Raw genomic sequence first — 19664 nt, forward strand, 5'->3', positions numbered from 1 at the left:
AAGCCCAAAAATGGTGTTTACAGCCAGGAATTTCATTCCACTGCTGAGGTTAAACATGAGATCCCACATCATTTTTTTTACAGATTCCTACTGATGGGAGCTAGATGTGAGTGTAAAAAGCAATGCACTTTAAAATTCCAATACCAAGAAGTCAGCAGGAAGAGAAAACATTAGCAGAGTGATAAAAAAAATTAATAACTGAAATTGAATAAAGCTTTTTGGAAAATAATTGGACTTTGAGGTGTCCAAGAGAAGCAAAAATAAATGGACTGTGAGTTTGAACTGTAAGATTGGTATACTGCATAGAAAAGATCACATACAGGGCTTAATGAATCTACAATAATTGACTAAGCAAATGAATAATTGGGTAGATGAATAAAGAAAGGAATGTAAACCAGCCCCCAAACACTTGCAAGGGCCTAGAATCTTAGGAATCCACACAGTTAGTCTGTCCATTTAGAGTCCTCCCCAATCTCCTTTCTCAATAAGAATTCAGGCCCAACAAGTCTTCCCCTTGGCAACAGCCCTGTGGATGGCGTCTTTCACCTCCTTGTTCCTCAAACTGTAGATAAGCGGGTTCAACATGGGGATCACTGCTGTGTAAAACACTGACACCACTTTATTGAGATCCAGGGAGAAGCTTGCACTAGGTTGTACATAAATAGAGAAAAGAGTACCGTACAGGATGGACACGGCTGTCAGGTGAGAGGAGCAGGTGGAGAAGGCTTTGCGCCTCCCATGGGCAGAGCGGATCTTCAGGATGGCGACGATGATGTAAACATAGGAGACCAAGATGATCAGGCCACTGAGGACCCCCACAGCTCCTGCCACGACAAAGACTACCAACTTAGTGAGCTCGGTGTCCGCACATACAAGTGAAAACAGGGGGAACACATCACAGAAGAAATGATTGATGACATTGGGGCCACAAAAAGGGAGACGAAATGTGTTTGTTGTGTGAGTCATGGTGTTCATGAACCCGATGACATAGGGGCCAACCACCAGCTGGATACAGAGTCCCTGGGACATGGCAATGAAGTACAATAATGGGTTGCGGATGGCTACATAGCGGTCATAGGCCATGGACGCCAAGAGGAAACACTCTACTGCCACAAAGAACCCAAAGCACCACTGCTGCAGAGCACAGCCCAAGAAAGAGATGACTTTCCTCTTCACAAAGAAGTCATTGAGCATCTTGGGGCTCACTACCGAGGAGAAGCAGATGTCCACAAAGGACAAGTGGCTCAGAAAAAAGTACATAGGTGTGTGAAGGTGGGAATTGATCCGTATCAGAATGATCATACCCAAGTTTCCTGTTAGGTTGACGATGTAGAAGCTCAGAAAGAGCAAGAAGAGAAAGACCTGCAGCTGGGGGTTGTAATTCAAACCCGTGAAAATGAACTCGGTGACCCTTGTGTAGTTTTCATTGGCCATTGACTGGTTGTGGTTTCCACTAGAAGAGCAGAGGAGTCACAGCAGGCTTGGTAAACCTATCTTCAAATCTGGGACACAGCGAAAATACACTAGAAACTGAAAGAGTGTTAGAAATTATATGACTTAGTTACACGCTGCAGCTGGGAGTACAAAATGAAACACGAGCAAAACATCAGACCTGCAGCTATAATATTTAAGGCTCTGTAGAATCCATCAATACATAGATGAAAAAATGGGAGCCTAGAGATAGGAGCAGCTGGATCAAGGTCCTCTCAGTTCACTAACTGAGCACGGTTGGTTCCAGAATAGACACCTACTGACTCCCACTTATGTGACCTTTACCTGAGTTCACCAGGTGGCCACACACCTGGCGAAATGATGCGGGAGAGTGGAAGTGAAACAAGCTGGAGAAGAAATGAACAGCCACTCCATTTTCAGGCCATTTTCTTCGCACTTTGTGATTATAACCTAAGATTAAGTGCATGGTATCCAGCTGCTCTGGCATCCACCTCCTCTCACCCCAGGAAAGTTACTTTAATTCTCTTGTGAAGCAAAAATAATAATAGTAATACCAACCTTGTAAACTGTTGTGAGGAGTAAATGAGGTAACGCATCCAAAGCATTCAGAAGAGTCTTACTGAGCACCTAAATAAGTGGACAGTAATTGTTAGTGTTTTTGCCTTACATTTTTAATAAGTCTGCAAGCTAACTAGCATCATCTCATTTTATATGAGGGAAATTGAAGCTCAATCTACATTCATAATGCTAGTGACTGGCAAAGGTGGGCTTTGAAATACCTGTCAACATGGTCTGTGCGCTTTCCTTTTTCGTGCTGTGAAGTGCTTATGTCTTCACAATTCCTTTCATTTCAAAACAATCCAAAATTCATTCCAGTAAGATAATGCATTTCTGGTTCCCTATTTCTGGTGTTGTGTTTATAGCCAATGGCCATTAGCTCATAAGGTAATAGAAAGTGTTGAGTTTAAGTATCACCTTTATGGACACAGTACAGAGAAAAAAAATCAGAAAAGAGCCTAAATTCTTCCATCTCTGTATCTTCTATAGATTCTTATGTCACCTACAACAAGGGTGATCTTAGTTAAATCAGCTGATCTCTCTGAACCTTAAATATGTCATTCATTCAATGTAGCTAAAATTATTGTCTTCCATCTCAGAGAATTCTCACCCACATAAAAGAAGAAGATCAATGTATGAATGCTCAGAAAGCTACTTATATTTTGCTTTATAAAAATTCATGAGCCCAGGAATATCAGAGTCCAACATTAGACTTATGCTATATACCTTCCTTCAGTTTTTTAATTGGAAATTTATTATTTGACTTTACCGAGGACTCCTCAGAAGTTTACATTATGCCCTTGGCTTTGGGGGAATTAAAGAGAAAGATGAAATGGCAGGTCAAACTGTTTACCCATCACATTCACCTCTTGCTTAACCCTCTTCAAGAGTCTAAGAGCTCCCCCAGGGTCACTCACTTGCTATATCTCAGTCATCCACTTAATAATTGCTTGAAGCTCCTCAACTCTTTTCTACCAATCTTAATTTCTACACCTTCCCAAGTTGCCTGCCCCTCTATGCACATTTTGGCTTCTCAATTTCTCTTTTTATTTGGTGTTTAGAATTGAATACACTGTTCCATACAGGTCACACCACACAGAGAGGGGGACAGTCAGCTCTCCTGTTCAAAGCACTTGGATAATACCAACACAATCTATGTTAGCCTTTCATTAGCAAGGAAATCACCCAGTTGGTTTAGACAGGGATGGAGTTAAATTCAGGACTATCTTTTCCCCTTACCCTGTTGCAAAAATATCTATGTCCAATTGTAGACTTAGTTTGATCCAGCTGAGGAACTTAAATTTATCTCTACATAAATGCTCTCTTCTTAGGTCTTGCTCAACATTCAACAAAGATGAGGGTCATGCTGATCCTGGTTGTGAACCAAACATATACTTTATTTTAAGTTTACTTACAATAATGTATGTCCTCTTGAACTTGTTAAAAATCAAGTAGAATGAAAAAAAGATGATTTAGAAGGTCTCAGCTTACATTCGAATAAGCTCCCTCCCAAGTTTCTCAGGTTTCACCCCTTCCCTTAACATGGGAATGGGGCAGAATTTTCAATAGTTGTTTGATTTTGTTCTGTGTCTTCTTCCAGAAAGAAAATGTGGGTGACTCCACTATAAAATATATTCAGCCTTCATTGGTTAGATCAAAATTCCCTGGAAAGTTGCATCATTTCTTTCATAGTGATTGTTATTGAAAATGCTGTCCCCAAAGCCTACCATATCCTGGAAATGAGGCCACTAAGGGAAAGTGCAACTGAAATTTTGCTTCATATCCTAAGTAAATTCAATGAGATGTGTTTTCTGATCATTTCAAATTTGTTTCTAACTGGATATAGATTCTCTATTGCCTCTAGTTCTGGGCTAAGCACTCAGCTCTCCCTGGATTCTGCAGCAGTGCTGATGAGTCACCTTTATACATAAAGTCTAGGCTCCAAAGCATGGGAAGAACCCAGGCATCTGAGGTGTCAGGCATGGCTTAACTTAAATTCAATATATAAAAATAGAAATAGCAATAATTTTTAATTACATAATTTTACTTATTTTTAAAGTAGTGAAGGACAGACTAGGAAAAATATTTGCAGCTAATGTTCAAAGCCTTTTTATTTATTATCATGATGATAGTGGAATGAGTTATAAGAATATTGGGTGGAGTAAAAGTCTCTGAACTATGTGTTTCTGGAACAGGTATGCAATAAGAAAATCATTCCTCCCCCTTTATATTTTAGTTTCACAGCCTGAAAGATAAGAATGTTAGAGTATATCAGATACTTTAAATTTGTATTTGCCATGCACTGTAAAAATCCTGATAAAAGATCCAGTCTTTCCTGTGGAATAAATATGTGTAAATGTGTGGTCCAACACACAAAATTTGTGTATGATTTCACAACCCTAAAAAAATTAATAATTAGACATTTGAAAACTATTTTTTCAAGCCTACTATCTTAATAATGCTTTTGATTATTAAAGGAAATGTTCATTGTGATTGAGAAGCTGATGCTGCTATCTAGTGGCAAAGTTTAAAAACATTTTTAAGAAAGAACTAGTACAGTGTTTTTTCACTAGGAATGCTGCCTACTACCCTTTATTTGAATACATTCTATATTTGCTGAGAGCATGTTAACAGGTGATGACTCAAGAGTAAAATGAGGGGGGAAAAGATGTTTCGTGAAGAATGTGGAAGTGTGTATGTCACAGGTCCTGAAAGCACAGGCTGTAAAACATACTTTGGCCTTCAGGTTCTAAAATAATACTAAATATTTAAAACTAATTTTTTATATAAAACAGGAATACTATTTTAATCCTCACCTGAGGACATGTTTTTATTGATTTTTTTTTTTTTTTTTTTTTTTGAGAGAGGAAGGGAGAGGGAAAGAGAGAGGAACATCAATTGGTTGCCTCCCATACACACCCCAGCCTGGGATGGAACCCACAACCTGGGTATGTACCCTGACCAGGAATCGAACTCACAACCTCTCAATGTATGGGAATGGGACAGCACTCAAGCCAACTGAGCCACACCGGTCAGGGCAAAACTAAATTTTTAAGAATTCAGGATATAAGGTCATTTTAAAGGAATCTTTATTAACACAAAGTTGGAGAAAAAGAGCCTTAAAATGTAATGAATAGCATCTTGACCCAAGTCATCATCCAACACAGACACCAAAACCGGCAGAAAGCATGGTGAAATAAGCAAAACAGACCAAAACACGTTTAGAACATCAGAGGCTATTTCCATTCTTCAAGGTCAGCGGAATAAAACTAAATGTCCCTTAAAGAAGACCTTCAAAGATAACATAGAGTGTGGATCTCAGTGAGTTTTACAATTGTATAAAAATACGGCCTATTCCCCCAATTGTTAGATTTGTTGCTGTGAGGTCATGACCAACCCATTGACTCTCTATGCCTGTCAGGTTCATCATCTACAAAAAAGGAATTAATGCCCTGCCTATGACACAAAAATTAATAAATAACAATAGTAATAACTAGCACTTTATTAAAGAACTATAATGCATTCTGCACTTTACATGCACAAAGCATGTAATTGCAGTGGCAAAATCCCAGTGAGTTATTATTGTGAGCAGAGTGCGTAGGGGATAGAAAAGCCTTTGTAAAATGCCTACTCCAAACACAGAGGTAGTATTAGAGAGCACTATCATTGCATATTTCCTGAATAGTTCACTATTTTCCATTATTATTTATATATAATTGACATGTAACATTGTATTAGTCCATGGCATACAACGTAATGATTTCATATATGTATATATTGTGAAATGATTTACAAAATAAGTGCAGTTAACATCAGTTACCTTACATAGTCTCAATTTTTTTTCTTGTGATGAGAACTTCTGAGACCTAATCTCTTAGCAACTTATAAGTATGCAATACAGTATTGTTAAATATAGTCACCATACTGTACATTACATCCCCAGAACTTATTTATCATATAACTGGAAGTTTTTACCTTTTTAAGTTTATATTTAAAAGTCAAGGTCAAGTTTATAGGCAATTGATAGATCTCAACACCCTGTAAAGAAAAACAGAAGCATTGTTAAGTCACTGGTTATGACTACAGCATGTAAGATTTAACAAAGAACCACTCCTTTCTTAATTACAAATCTTGAGAATATTTATAAACTTTTGGAGTTCAGTAATCCAACCACCTCAGTTTAAAGCTCTCCAACTCATTCCTGCTAAATGAGAAATGAGAAAATCAAACTGACAAAAACTGTAACCTAAAGACATTACATGACTTGTTGATAACACAGGGTAATACAGAGTAGGGTTCCCAACGCACAGCCCACGTGCTTGCGTCTTGCGTGTGGATTAGCTGTCGATCTGCAGTGCAATGCTATTCTAATTTACCTGCTCATCAGGAACTTCTTCCTTTCAACTGTCCTTCTGAATGCATCCTTGACTTCCTTGTTTCTCAGGCTGTAGATAAGTGGGTTTAACATGGGAATTACAGCTGTATAAAACACAGACACTACTTTATTGATGTCCAGGGAGAAACCAGAACTCGGACGTACGTAGATAAAGAAGAGTGTCCCGTACAGGATGGACACGGCTGTCAGGTGAGAGGAGCAGGTGGAGAAGGCTTTGCGTCTCCCATCGGCAGAGCGGATCTTCAGGATGGCGACGATGATGTAAATGTAGGAGACCAAGATGATCAGGCCACTGAGGACTCCTAGGGCTCCAGCCAAGATGAATAGCAAAAATTTGTTGACCTGGGTGTTTGCACATGCCAGGGAAAGCACTGGAAGGAGGTCACAGAAAAAGTGATTGATGATTTGGGGACCACAATAAGGCAGGCGAAAGGTGAAGGTCGTATGGGTCACGGCACTTATAAGGCCCAAGGTATAGGGCCCCACCACCAGCTGCACACAGACCCGCTGGGACATAATGAGTGTGTACAACAAAGGCTTACAAATAGCCATATATCGATCATACGCCATGGCAGCCAGGAGGAAACACTCGGTCACTACAAACTGACCAAAAAACCATAACTGGGCAGCACAACCTAAGAAAGAGATGACTTTTTTCTCCACAAAGATGTCAGTCAACATCTTGGGACCAATGACAGAAGAGGAGCACACATCCACAAAGGACAGGTGGCTAAGAAAAAAGTACATGGGGGTGTGGAGCCGGGAATCGATCCGAATGAGGGTGATCATCCCCAAGTTTCCCAAAAAAGTGACAAGGTAAACCAAGAGAAATATCACAAAGAGGGCAACTTGGTGCTGGAAATGATTCGTTAAGCCCATGAAAAAAAATTCGATCACCAGAGTTTGATTTTCAGCATTCATGTCTATGATTTAATCTGGAAGGAGAAAAAGAAAGATTGTTCTTTGCAATCAATTGGTAATTGAGGGCTTCTCAGTTTTACATCTGAATTTCACTTCTAGTTTTCTACATTTCATAGGGTAGGCTGACAGATAACACCCTAGTTGTTGTCTTATCTCCTAACTATCTGTGTGATGCTAAGTCACTGAATTTCACTGGACTCTTCAGTTTCTTCCTTGATCAAAACAGGATTTTGGAGAATAATTATAAAATTTTAGACCTAGAAGCGATCTTTGGAAATTATCTAAGACAAATCCTCTAAATGTATGAGGTTACATTTCTAAAAATCCCTGCTTTTGAACCAAGGATATCTTAAAAACATTTCATAGAAAAAGGTATTATGTGAATTTGATTAATTCAGGCTGACACTCTCACTGTAGGTTAAAGGTGTGCAGCAGCAGAAGTACTGGCAGAAGTCTAACAACCTTCTCTTCTAAGAAAGCTTGAAAGGATTTTGGTTAACAAAAAATGAATGAAATAAAAGTTTGCTGACCTCCTGTGGTCTCAGAGGCAATGGAGCTTAGAAAGAAACAGCCTCATTGGGGTAAAACTTTAGATTAGTCAGAAAAACTATACTTTAATAGTGAAATCTTTCAATAACTTAATATTTTCTAAACATAGAAACTCATTTCAAGGCCTTTAAATTTGTATCCATGATGACACAAGAAAGATGGAAACAAAGCATTCTGAGAGTCACAATGAATTTACGTTATAAAAAAATTTATGAAGATGAAAGTAGAGTATACACATCTATGAGCTCAACCAACTCAAATTATTGTGCGAAAACAATAATTTCTGACTGTCAAAATGGGTACAACTTTATTTTTCCCAGCCTTACCCAATCCAAAAAGTCTAATACAGAAAAATCATGATTCTACGTATGCATGTGACTGGGGCATGAGCAGCAGAGAATTCAAGTCAGCTAATTGAGCGGTTTGTTTCCTACGTATAACACCCAATCTAAGTGAAGAAATTAAGACCCAGAGGATCCAACTCCTCTTAATTCTAATATTCAATAAGCCCCTAAATCCTGCAACACATTCCAGTATCTATATGCCAAAGGCAAAATTCAACCAAAATGTACATTCAAGTTAAGTCATTTAAACCAAAGGACACAGACTCAATATTTTATTTATACTAGCTTTTCCTTCATGGTAGGCTTACAGATGATGTTTTCTTTGGCTTCTAAAACTTATTTTTCATATCTATCTTCCTGAAGACACTTTAAGAAACCACTTAACTCACCTGTCTGAAGAAACATGACCTGGACTTTGCCTGCTTACGTCAAAGTGAATGACAAAATTAACACTTTCTGATATGAAAATGAATTACACTGCAAATGTACACTTGTCATTCTTCTCAGCTTCTTCAAGGGTCTAGGAAGGTAAACAATATAATGGTACCACCTTGAAACCTGGACTGGCCAACAGCACTTTAGGAAAGGCTTCACTGACTCCATTCTGTGCCACACGCAACAGGGCTTTTCTAAAGGGCTCTATGTGAATTGGAGCTAAGTCCCTCGAGGAACCATAATCTCAAGAGATCAGCCCTAGAGAGAGATAATAAAGTATTTGATGAGAAAATAATTTGGGGACTTTGAGTCAAGTATAATTGCACAAAACAAAACTGTACCTTCCTTTGGTACCACTTCTTCCCCACATGTTGAAATTCTAGCGTTGAGCCTTCAGCTGCTGCATGGTGAGCACTGTTTGGATTAGAGAATCTAACATAGAGCCTTGCTTCTAAGAGATGACAATTAGGTGACCCTGGGTACACAGCAACACTGAAGACCCTCTGATTGGCCCATGAGTTACTAGGAAGGTGGGATCATTATAACCAGAGGGTTTGGAAATAGTGACTAGAACAAGATGAATTGCAAAAGGGAGCTAAAATATAGGTAAATAAAAATAAGGTGGACAGGGTGTCTCTGAAGCAATGGAGAGCTCTAAATTTGGACGGCATCTTTGAGAGACAAAAGGAGTCCACATTGGCTGTGTGAAAATTTCATATATAAAAGGGGGAAAATTAGTTTGGCCTCAAATTTCATAAATATTTTAATATTAGGCAAATAAGTTTGAATCTCATTCTGTAGGCAAAAATGACTCTTTGAAAGTATTTCAGAAAACAGATGACATCTATTCACATAAATGTTGCCACAGGACATTAATCTTGCCATTGGAGATATTTAGTTTTCAAGGTGCTATGAGATCATTAACTCATCTGAAACCTTGTAAGAACCCAATAAGTGCATTAATAAAAAAGACTTAGATTCTCCAACCCCTTGACATTTTACACAGTCCACTTTCTAATCTTGGAAAAAGCAAAGCAGAATTCTACCTCCACAAACTTCCTTTCTCTTTCCTCTGCGTATACTGTATTTATCCCCAAATAGCTGCATGATTCTCCCCTCCACTTCGTTCAGGTTTCTGCTAAAACACCCCCTCACCATAAAAGCTATCTATGACGTGACTTGATTCCTTTCCATCTATCACTGAATATGTCAGAGAGCTTCCAACTTACTTTTCCTAATTAGCTGCACAGCATCTCAAAGAAAGAATGTTTGTTTAACATTCTAATAATGCAGACTCAGGTTGCTTCCTTTTATTTCCTCTACAAAACACACTGCAGCATTTGTCTCTGGTTTTTCTATTTCTATAGCATAGATTTCCAAATATAAGACAGCCAGGGCAAAAATAATGTGCATTTTAATAGCAATCATCAAGTTACAAATTACCTTATGGAAATGTAGAGATTCACACCTTTATGAAAATTAGCTATGGATAAAATTCTTATTCATATCCAAATGGTAACCTTACCAGCCTTGCACATAATCATTTTAATGTTTGCTAATCTAATAGATGGGGGGTGGGGAACATCATCTAGTCGTTTCTATTTCATTTACTTGAGCAATTGTGAAGTTGAGCAATTATATATATAAATATATTTAATTATAATTATATATATATTTAATTTGTGGCCATTTGCATTTCCAGTTGTATGAATTAGCCACTCATTTCTTGGCTTATTTCTCTGCTGTGCTTCATTTTCCTACTGTGTTTCATACATGTATTCCAACATTTTCCTGTTGGGAGGTTAACTCACTGTGAGTCCCTTCTTTTGTAATTATTCTCTCACTTTCCATTGTTCAACTTTTAACAAGGTCTACCAAAGCTATCTTAATGAACTCTGTTGATCTTTCCCTTTCAACATTCGCTTTTCTGGTCTGGAATAAAATATCTTCCCACGTATAAGTATATATAAAATTTTTTCTGGATTTCTTCTGGCATAAATTACATTTTCTGTCGTATTCTCCATCATTTCACAAAGGACAAGACTGATGTAAAGCAACATAAACAGTACTTCAGTCTACAAGTGCCCTGGTAACAGGCAGACTCAGGAATTTTCTAACTCTAATTTCCCACCCATTCCTGGATCACATTATTGCATTTTTCTTTCAAACTTGCTCCTGAATGCATTTTTTACCTCCTTGTTTCTCAGACTGTAGATGAGGGGGTTCAGCATGGGGATGACCACAGTATAAAACAGAGAAATCACTTTATTGGTATCTAAGAAGGAACCTGAGCCAGGCAGAACATAGCTAAAGAAAAGAGCCCCATAGAAGATGCAGATGGCTGTCAGGTGAGAAGAACACGTGGAGAAAGCCTTCCTCCTCCCATCAGCAGTCCGGATCTTCAGGATGGCCACCAGGATGCACACATAGGACACCGTGATGATTAGCCCACTCAAAAACACAATAGCTCCTGCCATGATGAAAAGAACCAACCTATTGTTCTGGGTGTTGGCACAGGCCAGGGAGAGAACAGGGAGAATGTCACAGAAAAAGTGGTTCACCACATTTGGACCACAGAAGGGTAAGCAAAACGTGAAGGTCTCTTGAGTAATGGCATTTAGGATGCCCATGGCATAAGGCCCTGCCACCAGCTGCACACACACCCTCTGGGACATGATGACTGTGTACAACAAAGGGTTGCAGATGGCTATGTATCGATCGTACGCCATGGCAGCCAGGAGGAAACACTCAGTCACTACAAGCTGACCAAAAAACCACATCTGAGCAGCACAACCCATGAAGGAGATGACTTTCCTTTCTGGGAAAGTGTCCCACAACATCTTTGGAGCAACAGAAGAAGAGCAGCAGACATCCACAAGGGACAAGTGGCTGAGAAAAAAGTACATGGGGGTGTGGAGCCGGGAATCTGTCCAGATCAGGGCAACCATCCCCAAGTTCGCCCCCAATGTGACAAGATACACAAACAGAAAGATCAAGAAGAGAATCATCTTGTCTGGAAAATGATCTGTTAAGCCCACAAAATGAAACTCAGTCACTGCTGTCTGGTTCTTATCATCCATTGTTGGGTGGAAACCTGTAATGAGACCCAAAAAATAACCTTTGTTGATAGATGAGCAATTAACAAAGCCATATAGATTTTGGATCCATTAGCTGCCATTAATATATCTCTGTTCTTCAGATAGTGTTTTATAGCCCAATTTTACTTTTCTTCTTATACCAAACCGCTCGAATGCATACAAAGTTTTGGAGATGTATATATAACACCTCTGCATTTGCTATGCACTTTTATCAAATCCTTACATGCTATAAATAACTTTTTTTAAAATCATGAGAAATATAACAAGCATTCATGGAATTAGTCAAACTCCTGGGTTCTAGGTATGGCTATTTTACTAGTTACCTGTGTAACCTGGGCAATTTATACTTAATGTCTATGGATTATACTTATTTTTTACCTATGTGGATGATCTAATGTTGCCTTCCAGCCCTTCAGTGTCATGACTTTAGACAATGACATTAGTTTCCATTTCCTTTCAGTAGAGTGGAGGAATAATGATTAGCTCTGAATCCACGTCTCAGGAAAACTGTAAAAATAAATAACATGCACAAATCCTCCATGCATTCAGCTTGGCCTGGTAACTCACATAAATGAAATGGGAAAGTCCTCCTACTTCACTCCTATTATGGGTTCCTTCATCATCTTAAAAACATGCTAATAAAAACTCTTGACCTGCTATATGTCATTGTATGCAACATACTTAGAAGGAAACAGACCTTAATAGAGAAGAAAATAAAGTATTAAAAATCTGGCGTGGCTCAGCAGTTGAGCATCGACCTAGGATCCAGGCGATTTGGGTTCGATTCCTGGTCAGGGCACTTGCCCGGGTTGTGGGCTCAATCAATGACTCTCTCATCATTGATGTTTCTATCCCTCTCTCTCCCTCTCCTTTCATGTCTCTCTGAAATCAGTAAAGATATATTTTTTTTAAAAAATCTGAATTCATATATTTGTTCACTTATTTCTTTATTCAATAGACATTTTTTGACTACTCACTGGATGCCTGGCAAAGGCCTAGACACTGCAGCTATATTTGTGAAAAAGACATAGTATTTGCAAAGCGGATACAAGGCTATAAGACTGTAATGAATATGTGTCCATTGGTCCTCTAAGGCTGCCGCAGCAAGTAACCACAAACTTGGTGGCTTAAAACAGCAGAAATGTATCTCCCACAGTACTGGAGGCCAGCAGTGTGGAATCCAGGTGTCAGCAAGGCTGCACCCCTTACAAAAGCTCTAGGGGAGAACCCTTCCTCGTCTCCTCCAGGTTCCGGTGCCTCGTGATGATCTTTGGCTCATGGCAGATCAACACCATTTTCTGATTTGGTCTTCCCATGGCCTTTCTCTCTATGTGTCTCTATGTCCTCTGCTCCTTATATAAGGTCACGGTCATTGGATTTAGGGCTCACCCTAGTTCAATATGACCTTAATTCAACTTAACGAGAACTGCAAAGAGTCTATTTCCAAATAAGGTCATATTCTGAAGATCTGAGTGGACATGAGTATTTGGGGGACACTCTACAACCCGCTACAAGGTGTAAACATATCACAGAGAGCAAGAAGTGCTATGGAGAAAGAAGAAATCTCAGCTCATATGCCACCGTGTGGGAGAGCAAAGCAGACAAGAATCACAACGAGCTGGAGCCAACTGCACCTAGAGTCAAGCGCTGGCTCCGCATCTTCCTGCACATCCGGCTTTGTCTTCTCAGCGTAAGTTCAGAACAAGTGAAGAATACTCGGCTCGCAGGGCTGTTTGAAAGAGTGGGCTAAATAAAGCATGCCGAATACCTATTACATAGTAGGTGCTCACAAAAATCAACTCCCTGTTCATTTTCTTCTCTCTTTAATTAAATTTTTCTAGAACCTCAGGTCACTATTAGTTTATCCCTCAGCATGATTCCATAGCCCAGCAAAATCCCTTTAAACAGCATTTATCAAATATATTACATTATTTCCCAACATAGAGCAACCTGAGTAAAGCAATTCTGCTTTATTAATATTTGTATGCCCTGTGCTTATCAGATTGCATGGAGGGGACTAGATAATTTAATAAACAAATGCCAGAGAAAGAAAATTATCACTATAATTTCAACCCTATTTTTCTTCAACTGCACAGTATCATATTACAGTTATGAAAACAACATATATGTCAGTCTGATTCTCAGCAAAGAAACATGGAGAGACCAGGTTTAATAACAAACAGAAACAAAAATAGTGGCAATCTCAGGTGATGCTGTCCTCTTATTTGGAAACATGAGTTTTAGGCTGGAAATAAAATAAGGGAACATGCCTTCTTGTCTTCATATACTGAAAGAGCTGTTCTGACAAAGGGCTATTATGAGCAATGGCAGTTTTACTTTTTTCTGAGTAGCTGCAGAAGAAAAATGCTGTCCTGGGGGATTTCAACTGTAGCATCATAAATTTAAGCTCAAATGGGTAAGAAATTTTTCAAAATTTAGAAAATTCAAGAGTGAATAGTTAGTTGCTTTGGGAGCCAAAAAGATCAATTTAGGGGACACACTCAGACAGCAACTTGTCAAGAATATTGCAGAACTAACGAAGTGAAGGAGCTGAGCAATTCTTCTGTAAAACATTTGTACACCTGGGTTCTGTCATCTTATTAAGTACATTGCCCCAGTTCAGGGTAATGGAATGATTTTTCATTTTCTCACGTTCCACATGCACACAATTCAAGATATCATAATGAGTACATAGACCTAATATTGATAACTTCTGATCAATATTGCTCATAAAATTAATATTTCTCATAAAATAGGAATAGAAAAGGAGGAGCAGACCATTTCAATTGACTCAGAAAAAGTCCAGGTGTAGGACACAGTGGAACAGCCATCTGAACACTGCATTCAGCGTGTGGTCCATGAATCAACAGCACCAGCATCACCGAGTAGCTTATGGGAAATGCAGACTCTGAGGCCCCATTCCAGTTCACCTCAATCCAAACTGCATTTTCACAAAACCCCCAGGTGATACACACACATTAAAGCTTCTAAGCACTATCAGAGTCAGTTACATTTCTCTACGTATGAACCTCCCACTGAATCACTTGTGTAAACAGGGATAATATTTGTCCTGTGATATCTAATAACATTAAATATAAAATTGAATTGTCGTTATGGCACAACTGTAGTTGGTAAAAGTGGTCACATATTTTAGGTCCCCAATAAATTATTTATGGAAGGTCCCTGTGAATTGTGTTTGCTTTAGTCATATAAGTGATTACTTCATCATATTTCTTATACAATTCTAAGCATTCAACAGAAGGATGATCCACTGCAGGCAATACTTTTATTTGTTTATGAATGGGCTCATATAATTACAGGAAAAGTAATAAAATAGAATTCACAAATAGTTTTGAAAATGTATATTTCAAAAAACCACCAGCAGTGGAATACTGCTCATGCTACATCATCAGATTCTAAATAAAATGGAGAGATTGAATGAACATTTGATTCACTCAATAAGACCTAAAGACTTCCAATTTAGGTTTAAAAATGACGCAAATTTTCTGTTTAGTGTGTAGCATGCACAAGAATATGTGAGGCAAGATATTCTAATTGGAGAGGTTAAAAACCTAATTATCGCCATGTAATAAGTATATAATTTTATGAATTTGTCTTACATAAAATTCAGAAGACTTATCTCTTTGTTAAAATCCCTTATTTACCTCTTTTAATTATTTCAAAATCTGTGGACTTCTGGCCTCAGATTAGAAGAATTAAGTGTCTCGAAAGTGGTGTTCTTGAAATTTCATGAATTCTTACTTTATTCTTACTTTGTTCCATGAAAATGGATGATGATCCTTGTCCTGATTATGCAGGAATCTGCTAACACACATTAAAGAATCCTTTGCCTTTTTCTGACTCTCATATTGCACAGTATGAAGTATATATGCTCGCTGAAAGTTTGGGTCAATTGGCATCTGATCCCTGAAGAACCCTGAACCTCAGAGTCTACATCCACAGAGAATAAATTAAAGTAAAATAGATAATATGGAGTCTGAGCTAATATTACTTCACAATGGGAATTTTTCTCTCAAAGGAAGGCTTTGGGGGAAAAAAACATTTTGGAGCCATCATGAAAAATGGAGCAAAGTCTTTGAACAAAAAGCACTTGATGCAAAAAGACAGAAACTCACAATTCAAATACTATATCTGAGTGTTGGTGCAGGTTGTTTTTGGAGACTGAACATAAGCATGAAAAAATCAAATGTGAAACAAAAACTACACATAGGCCTGGGGTACCTGTTTTAGGTTTATTTAGAATGATGGGGGGAAATCTTTGCTTGGATTATGGACACATCATAAGTAAAATGCCAAAGGTTAAAGACAAAAGAGAGAATCTTAAAAGCAGCAAGAGAAAAGCAGTGAATTACATACAAGGGAGCATCCATGCAACTGTCAGCTGATTTCTCAACAGAAACTTTGCAGGCAGAAGGGAGTGGCAAGAAATATTTAAAGTGATGAAAAACATGGAACTACAACCAAGATTGCTCTACCCAGCAAAGCTATCACATAGAATTGAAGGTCAGATAAAGAGCTTCTCAGACAAGGATAAGCTAAAGGAGTTCATTACCACCAAACCAGCACTAGAGGAAATGTTGAAGGATCTTTTTTAACAAGACACTAATGAACAAAAGAATTTGATGAACTAAATAGATCCAGAGACATTGAGGAATGTAACAGATGATCATATTTCAGAGGGAAGAGGGAAGGGGGGTGGAGGGTGGGAAGAGATTAACCAAAGCAGTTATATGCATATATGCATAACCCGTGGACACAGACAATGACGGGGTGAAGGCCTGGGGAGGGTGTGGGAGTGAGGTGGAGGGGGTCAATTGGGGAGAAAAAATGGGACACCTGTAATACTTTCAACAATAAAGATAAATTTTAATAAATAAACAAACAAACAAACAAACAAACTGCCAAGAACCAACCAAGGAAGAAAATCTAAAATGCATTCAGTAAAAACAAAAAAATGCCTTTTGAAGGAATAATAATAAAACCATCTGAGTTCCTAACAGAAATATTTCTTTTTAAGTCAGAAGAAAACAGAATAACTTTAAAGTGCTGGGGGGAAAAGTAATAACCAACTGAGAATTCCACACCAGGTAAAACTATATCCATGAAAGTGAAACAAAGGCATATTTAAACTAAACCTAAGAGAACTGTTTTTGTAGGCCTGAACTCAAGATAATATAAATGAGTGTTGTTTAGCTAGAAGAAAACCACTATTTATGGAATCTCAGGAATACAAAAAACATATTTCAATGAAAATAAAAATATGTAAATAATTTTAAACAAACATTTACTAATAAAAATGATAATAATGCCTTGTATAGAAAACTGAATTAGATGACAACAATAACATGCATCAAGAGTAGGGTCAATAGAATTAAAGTGTTCAAAGGGCCTCTCATTATCTGAAGAGAGATACCAAACCTAGACTCTGATACATCAAGAATTCATGTTCTGCCCGGGCTTGGCCCAGCTGTTGAGCGTCGAACTGGGATCCAGGCGATCAGGGTTCGATTCCCGGTCAGGGCACATGCCCAGGTTGCGGGCTCAGTCAATGACTTTCTCATCATTGATGTTTCTCTCTCTCTCTCTCTCTCTTCCTCTCCTTTCCTCTCTCTCTGAAATCAATAAAGATATATTTAAAAAAGAAAAAAAGAAGAATTCATGTTGTAACCAAAGCCACAAAATGAGTAATATAAGAATGTATAGCAACCAAATAATAGTGAGACTATCCACTCATCATGTGAGTCAGAAGTTCTTTCTTACACTAAAGTCATACCATCTGACCACTGAATAAATATTTATTAAGCATGCACTATAAATTAATAATCATTGAAGTGTGTCAGTTTAATGAAAGAACATGCTTACATTTTAGTGAGGGAATATAATAAACAATACATTTAAAAATCATTGAAAGGACATTGTAGGTTAGAAAGTGATAAATGTTATGGATAAGTGAAAAGGGAGACCCCAGTAAAGGGAAGCTGAATTTCCAGGTGGGGTAGTGATGGTAAAAATATCAGGAGAAAATTCCATCAAGCTTTCAGCAGGAGGAAAAAAGAACCATCATAAAATATACCACAGCATTCTGGACATAACTATGCTCACCCTAGGGAGAAACAAGGTAACCAAAGCCTAACCTGGGGGATATTATCAGAGTCTAATTGACCTGGGGGAAGGGAAACAGCCAATTCAGCCCCCTCCAGCCTTCCACATGGGAGAAGGGGAAATACCTAACTCAGTCCACTCTAGACATCCTGTCCCAACTTATGGGGAAGAAAAAAGACTGAGAAACACTTATCACATTCACAAAGCAGAAGCAGAGCTTCACTAAAGGACTGAGACCTAATCATGGGTTTACGGAACACTTCCCCTCCCCCTTTGTCTTGTAAATCACTAAAGGCTGACTTACAGCAGTTCTTTTCACCCAGTACATCATGTAGGCCTATCAAGAAAAAATTACAGCCCTGGTTGGTTTGGTTCAGAGGTTAGAGCGTCCGCCCTCAGACTGGAGGGTCCTGGGTTCCCCGGCTGTGGTTGGGGTGAGTCCAGGAGGTAACCAATCAATGTGTCTCTCTCACATCAATGTTTCTCTTTCTCGCTCCCTTCCACTCTCACTGAAAAACAATGGAAAAAATATACATATCCTCAGGTGAGGGTTAAGTAAATAGATAAAATAAAAATTTTTTTAAAGAAATTACAAAGCATACAAAAAGGCAAAAGATGCAATTTGAAGAGATTGAGAAAGCATCAGAACCAGACATAGCAGGGATACAGGAATTATCAGGCTAGAAATTTTAATCAACTATAATTAAAATGCTTAAGACCAAAAACATTATCAAAAATGCAAAGTGCCTTTGATCGGCTTATTAGTAGACTAGACGTGACTGAGGAAAAAATCAGTGTGCTTGAGGATATATCAATGGAAACTTCAATAACTGAAAGACAAAAAGAACAAAGAGTGACTAAAGCCAGAACCAAGTGTCTAAGTATAAACGGTGAAAGTAGACCTTTGTACTTGAATTCTGGTTAAGAAAGAATTCAGAGGCAAGACTCAAACTCTCAAGAGAAAGTTTATTCATCAAGCAAAGCAAAAGTACACTCAAAAGAAAGTTTTGAGTGGGTGGCTTAAAGTGCTACCCCGTAGTGTGGGCTAGAGCTGCTTTCACCTCCTTGGAGGGAGTTAAACTCTTTCTTCTTTGAAATGACCTATTAGGGCCTGTCTCGTCTTCTCCTATACGTGTATGAAAGTCAGATGGGGCTTTTCTTCAGCCCCCCTGTCCTTCTATAAGGGGGGGGAGGGGTAGAGGAGAGTCTACCACATGACTAGCTACATACCAGGGAGGAAAAGGTCAGGGTGAAGATGTAACCCTCATGACTGGAGACGATCTAGGAGAGGAAACGGTATAGCGGTGAGGTCTTGATTAATAACACTTGTTTCTAATACTTGCCCTCCCAGTTATGCCCATTGCTGGGCATCCATTGCTAGGTGTCCAGGACTTTCTCCCCTGGTGACAATCCCTATCTGGCCTATTGTTCTGCTCTGCTCATGCCTATCTGACTGCCTACCACATAAGGGCTATGGGACAGCTACAAATGATGTAACATATGCACAATGGAAATAGAAGAAGAAAGGGAAAAGAAATGAATACAAGAACTATTTGTACTATTAATTACTGAAAATTTCCACAAATTAATCTTAGACATCAAACCACAGATCCAGGAAGATCAGAGAACACTAAACAGGTACATGCCAACAAAAATTGTACCTAAGCATACGTTCAAACTATAGAAAATCGAAGATAAAGTCTTGAAAGAAACCAGAGACAAAAGTCACCTTGGCCTGTAGTCTTCCACACTTGTCTCTACAATCATGTACATACACACATACCAATA

At 38.5% G+C, this 19664-nt stretch overlaps 3 protein-coding genes across 3 annotated transcripts; all 3 read right to left on the bottom strand.

Annotated features, from left to right (window-relative positions):
* Positions 1-492: 492 nt before the first annotated feature.
* Positions 493-2046, bottom strand: LOC107527620 (olfactory receptor 5G9-like). The gene is made up of 2 exons (XM_016200399.2): positions 2011-2046; positions 493-1530 (listed from the first exon to the last, which is right to left on the bottom strand). The coding sequence occupies exon 2, from the start codon at positions 1432-1434 to the stop codon at positions 493-495; it is 942 nt and encodes a 313-aa protein (XP_016055885.2). The 5' UTR covers positions 1435-1530; positions 2011-2046.
* Positions 2047-6382: 4336 nt separating this feature from the next.
* LOC107527619 (olfactory receptor 5G25-like) lies at positions 6383-7327 on the bottom strand. Its single transcript, XM_016200398.2, has one exon. It carries the CDS (start codon positions 7325-7327, stop codon positions 6383-6385), a length of 945 nt encoding a protein of 314 aa, XP_016055884.2.
* Positions 7328-10802: 3475 nt separating this feature from the next.
* LOC107527618 (olfactory receptor 5G3-like) lies at positions 10803-11735 on the bottom strand. The gene has a single exon (XM_016200397.2). It carries the CDS (start codon positions 11733-11735, stop codon positions 10803-10805), a length of 933 nt encoding a protein of 310 aa, XP_016055883.2.
* Positions 11736-19664: the final 7929 nt, after the last annotated feature.

The sequence above is a fragment of the Miniopterus natalensis genome, chromosome 11 (assembly GCF_054644295.1).
Source record: "Miniopterus natalensis isolate mMinNat1 chromosome 11, mMinNat1.hap1, whole genome shotgun sequence".
Taxonomy (NCBI): domain Eukaryota; kingdom Metazoa; phylum Chordata; class Mammalia; order Chiroptera; family Miniopteridae; genus Miniopterus; species Miniopterus natalensis.